Genomic DNA, 10,242 nt, shown 5'->3' with positions numbered 1-10,242 from the left:
TGCTCCAACCAGCAAGAGCGCCACATCAACTACAAGCACTGCTCCAACCACTACAAGCGCTTCTACAACCACCACTGCTGCTTCAACCAGTACCGGTGTTGTTCCAAGTACAACCAGTGCTTCTCCAACTACAACTGCTGCTCCAACCACCACAGTCGCGCCAACATCTACCAGTGCTTCTCCAACTACAAGCATTGCGCCAACCAGCATGAGCGCCGCACCAACTACAAGCACTGGTCCAACAACCACCAGTGCTTCTACACCCACCATGAGCACCCCTCCAACCACCACAGTTCCTCCAACCACTAGTAGTACTTCTCCAACTACAACCGCTGCTGCAACCAGCACTAGCGCTGCTCCAACTACAAGCGCTGCTCCAACCAGCATGAGCGCCGCATCAACTATTAGCACTGCTCCAACAACTACAAGCGCTTCTACAACCACCACTGCGGCTCCAACCACTACCGGTGCTGCTCCAACTACAAGCACTGCTTCAACCACTACAATCGCTTCTACAACCACCACTGCTGCTCCAACCTCTACTGGTGCCGCTCCAACTACAAGCGCTGCTCCAACCACCACCAACGCTGGTCCAACCACTACCAGCGCTTCTACAACCACCACGAGCACCCCTCCAACCACAACTACTGCCGCACCAACCACAATCTCCTCTCCAACCACCACGACTACTGCTCCAACCACCACAGTCACTCCAACCACTACCAGTGCTTCTCCACCTACAAGCACTGCTCCAACAACCACAAGTGCTTCTACAACCACCACAGTCACTCCAACCACTACCAGTGCTTCTCCAACTACAAGCACTGCTCCAACAACCACAAGTGCTTCTACAACCACCACAGTCACTCCTACCACTACCAGTGCTTCTCCAACTACAAGCACTGCTCCAACAACCACAAGGTCTTCTACAACCACCACTGCTGCTCCAACCACTACCGGTGCCGCTCCAACTACAAGCACTGCTCCAACCACTACAAGTGCTTCTACAACCACCACTGCTGCTCCAACCACTACTGGTGCCGCTCCAACTATAAGCGCTGCTCTAACCACCAAAAGCGCTGCTCCAACAACCACCAGCGCTTCTACAACCACCACGAGCACCCCTCCAACCACAACTACTGCCGCACCAACCACAATCTCCTCTCCAACCACCACAGTCACTCCAACCACTACCAGTGCTTCTCCAGCTACTAGCACTGCTCCAACCACTACAAGCGCTTCTGCAACCACCACTGCTGCTCCAACGACTACTGGTGCCGCTCCAACTACAAGCGCTGCTGCAACCAGCACTAGCGCTGCTCCAACTACAAGCGCTGCTCCAACCAGCATGAGCGCCGCATCAACTACTAGCACTGCTCCGACCACTAGAAGCGCTTCTACAACCACCACTGCTGCTCCAACCAGTACCAGTGCTGTTCCAAGTACAACCAGTGCTTTTACAACTACTAGCACTGCTCCAACAACTACAAGCGCTTCTACAACCACCACTGCTGCTCCAACCACTACCGGTGCCGCTCCAACTACAAGCACTGCTCCAACCACTACAAGCGCTTCTACAACCACCACTGCTGCTCCAACCACTACTGGTGCCGCTCCAACTACAAGCGCTGCTCCAACCACCACCAGCGCTGGTCCAACCACTACCAGCGCTTCTACAACCACCACGAGCACCCCTCCAACCACAACTACTGCCGCACCAACCACAATCTCCTCTCCAACCACCACGACTACTGCTCCAACCACCACAGTCACTCCAACCACTACCAGTGCTTCTCCAACTACAAGCACTGCTCCAACCACTACAAGCGCTTCTACAACCACCACTGCTGCTCCAACCACTACTGGTGCCGCTCCAACTACAAGCGCTGCTGCAACCAGCACTAGCGCTGCTCCAACTACAAGCGCTACTCCAACCAGCACTAGCGCTGCTCCAACTACAAGCGCTGCTGCAACCAGCACTAGCGCTGCTCCAACTACAAGCGCTGCTCCAACCAGCATGAGCGCCGCATCAACTACTAGCACTGCTCCAACCACTACAAGCGCTTCTACAACCACCACTGCTGCTCCAACCACTACTGGTGCCGCTCCAACTACAAGCGCTGCTCCAACCACCACCAGCGCTTCTACAACCACCACGAGCACCCCTCCAACCACAACTACTGCCGCACCAACCACAATCTCTTCTCCAACCACCACGACTACTGCTCCAACCACCACAGTCACTCCAACCACTACGAGCGCTTCTACAACCACCACGAGCACCCCTCCAACCACCACAGTTGCTCCAACCACTAGTAGTACTTCTCCAACTACAAGCGCTGCTCCAACCACCACCAGCGCTACTCCAACCACCACCAGCGCTTCTACAACCACCGCGAGCACCCCTCCAACCACAACTACTGCCGCACCAACCACAATCTCCTCTCCAACCACCACGACTACTGCTCCAACCACCACAGTCACTCCAACCACTACGAGCGCTTCTACAACCACCACGAGCACCCCTCCAACCACCACAGTTGCTCCAACCACTAGTAGTACTTCTCCAACTACAAGCGCTGCTCCAACCAGCAAGAGCGCCACATCAACTACAAGCACTGCTCCAACCACTACAAGCGCTTCTACAACCACCACTGCTGCTTCAACCAGTACCGGTGCTGTTCCAAGTACAACCAGTGCTTCTCCAACTACAACTGCTGCTCCAACCACCACAGTCGCGCCAACATCTACCAGCGCTTCTCCAACTACAAGCGTTGCGCCAACCAGCATGAGCGCCGCACCAACTACAAGCACTGGTCCAACAACCACCAGTGCTTCTACACCCACCATGAGCACCCCTCCAACCACCACAGTTCCTCCAACCACTAGTAGTACTTCTCCAACTACAACCGCTGCTGCAACCAGCACTAGCGCTGCTCCAACTACAAGCGCTGCTCCAACCAGCATGAGCGCCGCATCAACTATTAGCACTGCTCCAACAACTACAAGCGCTTCTACAACCACCACTGCTGCTCCAACCACTACCGGTGCCGCTCCAACTACAAGCACTGCTTCAACCACTACAATCGCTTCTACAACCACCACTGCTGCTCCAACCTCTACTGGTGCCGCTCCAACTACAAGCGCTGCTCCAACCACCACCAGCGCTGGTCCAACCACTACCAGCGCTTCTACAACCACCACGAGCACCCCTCCAACCACAACTACTGCCGCACCAACCACAATCTCCTCTCCAACCACCACGACTACTGCTCCAACCACCACAGTCACTCCAACCACTACCAGTGCTTCTCCACCTACAAGCACTGCTCCAACAACCACAAGTGCTTCTACAACCACCACAGTCACTCCAACCACTACCAGTGCTTCTCCAACTACAAGCACTGCTCCAACAACCACAAGTGCTTCTACAACCACCACAGTCACTCCTACCACTACCAGTGCTTCTCCAACTACAAGCACTGCTCCAACAACCACAAGTGCTTCTACAACCACCACTGCTGCTCCAACCACTACCGGTGCCGCTCCAACTACAAGCACTGCTCCAACCACTACAAGCGCTTCTACAACCACCACTGCTGCTCCAACCACTACTGGTGCCGCTCCAACTACAAGCGCTGCTCCAACCACCACCAGCGCTGCTCCAACAACCACCAGCGCTTCTACAACCACCACGAGTACCCCTCCAACCACAACTACTGCCGCACCAACCACAATCTCCTCTCCAACCACCACGACTACTGCTCCAACCACCACAGTTGCTCCAACCACTAGTAGAACTTCTCCAACTACAAGCGCTGCTCCAACCACCACCAGCGCTGCTCCAACCACCACCAGCGCTTCTACAACCACCACGAGCACCCCTCCAACCACAACTACTGCCGCACCAACCACAATCTCCTCTCCAACCACCACGACTACTGCTCCAACCACCACAGTCACTCCAACCACTACCAGTGCTTCTCGAACTACAAGCACTGCTCCAACAACCACAAGCGCTTCTACAACCACCACTGCTGCTCCAACCACTACTGGTGCCGCTCCAACTACAAGCGCTGCTCCAACCACCACGAGCACCCCTCCAACCACAACTACTGCCGCACCAACCACAATCTCCTCTCTAACCACCACGACTACTGCTCCAACCACAGTCACTCCAACCACTACCAGTGCTTCTCCAACTACAAGCGCTGCTCCAACCAGCACTAACGCCGCACCACCTATAAGCACTGCTCCAACAACCACGAGCGCTTCTACAACCACCACGAGCACCCCTCGAACCACCAAAGTCACTCCATTCACTAACAGTACTTCTCCAACTACACCCGATGCTACAACCAGCACTAGCGCTGCTCCAACCATAAGCACTACTCCAACCACCACTGCTGCTCCAACATCTACCAGTGCTTCTCCAACTACAAGCGTTGCGCCAACCAGCATGAGCGCCACACATACTATAAGCATTGCTCCAACAACCACCAGCGCTTCTTCACCCACCATGAGCACCCCTCCAACCACCACTGCTGCTCCAACCTCTACTGGTGCCGCTCCAACTACAAGCGCTGCTCCAACCACCACCAGCGCTGCTCCAACCACCACCAGCGCTTCTACAACCACCACGAGCACCCCTCCAACCACAACTACTGCTGCACCAACCACAATCTCCTCTCCAACCACCACGACTACTGCTCCAACCACCACAGTCACTCCAACCACTACCAGTGCTTCTCCAACTACAAGCACTGCTCCAACAACCACAAGTGCTTCTACAACCACTACCGGTGCCGCATCAACTACAAGCACTCCTCCAACCACCACAGTCACTCCAACAACTACCAGTGCTTCTCCAACTACAAGCACTGCTCCAACAACCACAAGTGTTTCTACAACCACCACTGCTGCTTCAACCACTACCGGTGCTGCTCCAAGTACATCCAGTGCTTCTCCAACTACAACTGCTGCTCCAACCACCACAGTCGCGCCAACATCTACCAGTGCTTCTCCAACTACAAGCGTTGCGCCAACCAGCATGAGCGCCGCACCAACTACAAGCACTGGTCCAACAACCACCAGTGCTTCTACACCCACCATGAGCACCCCTCCAACCACCACAGTTCCTCCAACCACTAGTAGTACTTCTCCAACTACAACCGCTGCTGCAACCAGCACTAGCGCTGCTCCAACTACAAGCGCTGCTCCAACCAGCATGAGCGCCGCATCAACTACTAGCACTTCACCAACCACTACAAGCGTTTCTACAACCACCACTGCTGCTCCAACCACTACTGGTGCCGCTCCAACTACAAGCGCTGCTCCAACCACCACGAGCGCTCCTCCAACCACCACCAGTGCTTCTACAACCACCACGAGCACCCCTCCAACCACAACTACTGCTGCACCAACCACAATCTCCTCTCCAACCACCACGAGCACCCCTCGAACCACCACAGTCACTCCATTCACTAACAATACTTCTCCAACTACAACCGATGCTACAACCAGCACTAGCGCTGCTCCAACCATAAGCACTACTCCAACCACCACTGCTGCTCCAACATCTACCAGTGCTTGTCCAACTACAAGCGTTGCGCCAACCAGCATGAGCGCCACACATACTATAAGCACTGCTCCAACAACCACCAGCGCTGCTCCAACCACCACCAGCGCTTCTACAACCACCACGAGCACCCCTCCAACCACAACTACTGCTGCACCAACCACAATCTCCTCTCCAACCACCACGACTACTGCTCCAACCACCACAGTCACTCCAACCACTACCAGTGCTTCTCCAACTACAAGCACTGCTCCAACAACCACAAGTGCTTCTACAACCACTACCGGTGCCGCATCAACTACAAGCACTCCTCCAACCACCACAGTCACTCCAACAACTACCAGTGCTTCTCCAACTACAAGCACTGCTCCAACAACCACAAGTGTTTCTACACCACCACTGCTGCTTCAACCACTACCGGTGCTGCTCCAAGTACATCCAGTGCTTCTCCAACTACAACTGCTGCTCCAACCACCACAGTCGCGCCAACATCTACCAGTGCTTCTCCAACTACAAGCGTTGCGCCAACCAGCATGAGCGCCGCACCACTACAAGCACTGGTCCAACAACCACCAGTGCTTCTACACCCACCATGAGCACCCCTCCAACCACCACAGTTCCTCCAACCACTAGTAGTACTTCTCCAACTACAACCGCTGCTGCAACCAGCACTAGCGCTGCTCCAACTACAAGCGCTGCTCCAACCAGCGAGCGCCGCATCAACTACTAGCACTTCACCAACCACTACAAGCGTTTCTACAACCACCACTGCTGCTCCAACCACTACTGGTGCCGCTCCAACTACAAGCGCTGCTCCAACCACCACGAGCGCTCCTCCAACAACCACCAGTGCTTCTACAACCACCACGAGCACCCCTCCAACCACAACTACTGCTGCACCAACCACAATCTCCTCTCCAACCACCACGAGCACCCCTCGAACCACCACAGTCACTCCATTCACTAACAATACTTCTCCAACTACAACCGATGCTACAACCAGCACTAGCGCTGCTCCAACCATAAGCACTACTCCAACCACCACTGCTGCTCCAACATCTACCAGTGCTTGTCCAACTACAAGCGTTGCGCCAACCAGCATGAGCGCCACACATACTATAAGCACTGCTCCAACAACCACCAGCGCTTCTTCACCCACCATGAGCACCCCTCCAACCACCACTGCTGCTCCAACCTCTACTGGTGCCGCTCCAACTACAAGCGCTGCTCCAACCACCACCAGCGCTGCTCCCACCACCACCAGCGCTTCTACAACCACCACGAGCACCCCTCCAACCACAACTACTGCTGCACCAACCACAATCTCCTCTCCAACCACCACGACTACTGCTCCAACCACCACAGTCACTCCAACCACTACCAGTGATTCTCCAACTACAAGCACTGCTCCAACAACCACAAGTGCTTCTACAACCACTACCGGTGCCGCTTCAACTACAAGCACTCCTCCAACCACCACAGTCACTCCAACCACTACCAGTGCTTCTCCAACTACAAGCACTGCTCCAACAACCACAAGTGTTTCTACAACCACCACTGCTGCTACAACCACTACCGGTGCCGCTTCAACTACAAGCACTGCTCCAACCAGTACAAGCGCTTCTACAACCACCACTGCTGCTCCAACAAGTACCAGTGCTTCTCCAACTACAAGCGTTGCGCCAACCAGCATGAGCGCCGCACCAACTACAAGCACTGGTCCAACAACCACCAGTGCTTCTACACCCACCATGAGCACCCCTCCAACCACCACAGTTCCTCCAACCACTAGTAGTACTTCTCCAACTACAACCGCTGCTGCAACCAGCACTAGCGCTGCTCCAACTACAAGCGCTGCTCCAACCAGCATGAGCGCCGCATCAACTACTAGCACTGCACCAACCACTACAAGCGCTTCTACAACCACCACTGCTGCTCCAACCCCTACCGGTGCCGCTCCAACTACAAGCACTGCTTCAACCACTACAATCGCTTCTACAACCACCACTGCTGCTCCAACCTCTACTGGTGCCGCTCCAACTACAAGCGCTGCTCCAACCACCACGAGCGCTCCTCCAACAACCACCAGCGCTTCTACAACCACCACGAGCACCCCTCCAACCACAACTACTGCTGCACCAACCACAATCTCCTCTCCAACCACCAGGACTACTGCTCCAACCACCACAGTCACTCCAACCACTACCAGTGCTTCTCCAACTACAAGCACTGCTCCAACAACCACAAGCGCTTCTACAACCACCACTGCTGCTCCAACCACTACTGGTGCCGCTCCAACTACAAGCGCTGCTCGAACCACCACGAGCACCCCTCCAACCACAACTACTGCCGCACCAACCACAATCTCCTCTCCAACCACCACGACTACTTCTCCAACCACCACAGTCACTCCAACCACTACCAGTGCTTCTCCAACTACTAGCACTGCTCCAACCACTACAAGCGCTTCTGCAACCACAACTGCTGCTCCAACCACTACTGGTGCCGCTCCAACTACAAGCGCTGCTGCAACCAGCACTAGCGCTGCTCCAACTACAAGCGCTGCTCCAACCAGCATGAGCGCCGCATCAACTACTAGCACTGCTCCAACCACTACAAGCGCTTCTACAACCACCACTGCTGCTCCAACCACTACTGGTGCCGCTCCAACTACAAGCGCTGCTCCAACCACCACCAGCGCTTCTACAACCACCACGAGCACCCCTCCAACCACAACTACTGCCGCACCAACCACAATCTCTTCTCCAACCACCACGACTACTGCTCCAACCACCACAGTCACTCCAACGACTACAAGCGCTTCTACAACCACCACGAGCACCCCTCCAACCACCACAGTTGCGCCAACCACTAGTAGTACTTCTCCAACTACAAGCGCTGCTCCAACCACCACCAGCGCTGCTCCAACCACCACCAGCGCTTCTACAACCACCACGAGCACCCCTCCAACCACAACTACTGCCGCACCAACCACAATCTCCTCTCCAACCACCATGACTACTGCTCCAACCACCACAGTCACTCCAACCACTACCAGTGCTTCTCCACCTACAAGCACTGCTCCAACAACCACAAGTGCTTCGACAACCACCACAGTCACTCCAACCACTACCAGTGCTTCTCCAACTACAAGCACTGCTCCAACAACCACAAGTGCTTCTACAACCACCACTGCTGCTCCAACCACTACCAGTGCTTCTCCACCTACAAGCACTGCTCCAACAACCACAAGTGCTTCTACAACCACCACAGTCACTCCAACCACTACCAGTGCTTCTCCAACTACAAGCACTGCTCCAACAACCACAAGTGCTTCTACAACCACACAGTCACTCCTACCACTACCAGTGCTTCTCCAACTACAAGCACTGCTCCAACAACCACAAGTGCTTCTACAACCACCACTGCTGCTCCAACCACTACCGGTGCCGCTCCAACTACAAGCACTGCTCCAACCACTACAAGCGCTTCTACAACCACCACTGCTGCTCCAACCACTACTGGTGCCGCTCCAACTACAAGCGCTGCTCCAACCACCACCAGCGCTGCTCCAACAACCACCAGCGCTTCTACAACCACCACGAGTACCCCTCCAACCACAACTACTGCCGCACCAACCACAATCTCCTCTCCAACCACCACGACTACTGCTCCAACCACCACAGTTGCTCCAACCACTAGTAGAACTTCTCCAACTACAAGCGCTGCTCCAACCACCACCAGCGCTGCTCCAACCACCACCAGCACTTCTACAACCACCACGAGCACCCCTCCAACCACAACTACTGCCGCACCAACCACAATCTCCTCTCCAACCACCACGACTACTGCTCCAACCACCACAGTCACTCCAACCACTACCAGTGCTTCTCGAACTACAAGCACTGCTCCAACAACCACAAGCGCTTCTACAACCACCACTGCTGCTCCAACCACTACTGGTGCCGCTCCAACTACAAGCGCTGCTCCAACCACCACGAGCACCCTCCAACCACAACTACTGCTGCACCAACCACAATCTCCTCTCTAACCACCACGACTACTGCTCCAACCACAGTCACTCCAACCACTACCAGTGCTTCTCCAACTACAAGCACTGCTCCAACAACCACGAGCGCTTCTACAACCACCACGAGCACCCCTCGAACCACCAAAGTCCCTCCATTCACTAACAGTACTTCTCCAACTACACCCGATGCTACAACCAGCACTAGCGCTGCTCCAACCATAAGCACTACTCCAACCACCACTGCTGCTCCAACATCTACCAGTGCTTCTCCAACTACAAGCGTTGCGCCAACCAGCATGAGGGCCACACATACTATAAGCACTGCTCCAACAACCACCAGCGCTTCTTCACCCACCATGAGCACCCCTCCAACCACCACTGCTGCTCCAACCTCTACTGGTGCCGCTCCAACTACAAGCGCTGCTCCAACCACCACCAGCGCTGCTCCAACCACCACCAGCGCTTCTACAACCACCACGAGCACCCCTCCAACCACAACTACTGCTGCACCAACCACAATCTCCTCTCCAACCACCACGACTACTGCTCCAACCACCACAGTCACTCCAACCACTACCAGTGCTTCTCCAACTACAAGCACTGCTCCAACAACCACAAGTGCTTCTACAACCAC

At 55.0% G+C, this 10,242-nt stretch overlaps 2 protein-coding genes across 2 annotated transcripts; both read left to right on the top strand.

Annotated features, from left to right (window-relative positions):
* Positions 1–90: 90 nt before the first annotated feature.
* On the top strand, positions 91–5,151 carry LOC119887940 (mucin-2-like; the record flags this gene model as incomplete). The annotated part of the gene is made up of 3 exons (XM_038698467.1): positions 91–3,364; positions 3,422–4,408; positions 4,951–5,151. Coding segments are annotated over 3 exons (4,462 nt in total), but the record flags the coding sequence as incomplete, so codon positions are not given.
* Positions 5,152–7,269: 2,118 nt separating this feature from the next.
* Positions 7,270–9,629, top strand: LOC119887939 (mucin-5AC-like). Its single transcript, XM_038698466.1, has 4 exons — positions 7,270–7,353; positions 7,470–7,687; positions 7,884–8,927; positions 8,987–9,629. Exons 1-4 carry the CDS (start codon positions 7,270–7,272, stop codon positions 9,627–9,629), a joined length of 1,989 nt encoding a protein of 662 aa, XP_038554394.1.
* The last annotated feature ends 613 nt before the right edge of the window (positions 9,630–10,242 follow it).

Source organism: Micropterus salmoides, unplaced genomic scaffold (assembly GCF_014851395.1).
Source record: "Micropterus salmoides isolate LMB-PRFRI ecotype aquatic unplaced genomic scaffold, ASM1485139v1 Ms_hic_scaffold_4528, whole genome shotgun sequence".
In the NCBI taxonomy this organism is placed as follows: Eukaryota; Metazoa; Chordata; class Actinopteri; order Centrarchiformes; family Centrarchidae; genus Micropterus; species Micropterus salmoides.
Note: the sequence above shows the minus strand (reverse complement) of the source record. Positions and strands in the feature narration are given on the sequence as shown.

Bases quoted from the DNA above. Each gene is read 5' to 3' on its own strand.
- LOC119887939 (XM_038698466.1), top strand. From the start codon at position 7,270: ATGAGCGCCGCACCAACTACAAGCACTGGTCCAACAACCACCAGTGCT. The intron at 7,354-7,469 runs GTTCCTCCAACC...ATCAACTACTAG, and splicing joins GCACCCCTCCAACCACCACA to CACTGCACCAACCACTACAA. The intron at 8,928-8,986 runs GTCACTCCTACC...AACAACCACAAG, and splicing joins AGTGCTTCTACAACCACACA to TGCTTCTACAACCACCACTG.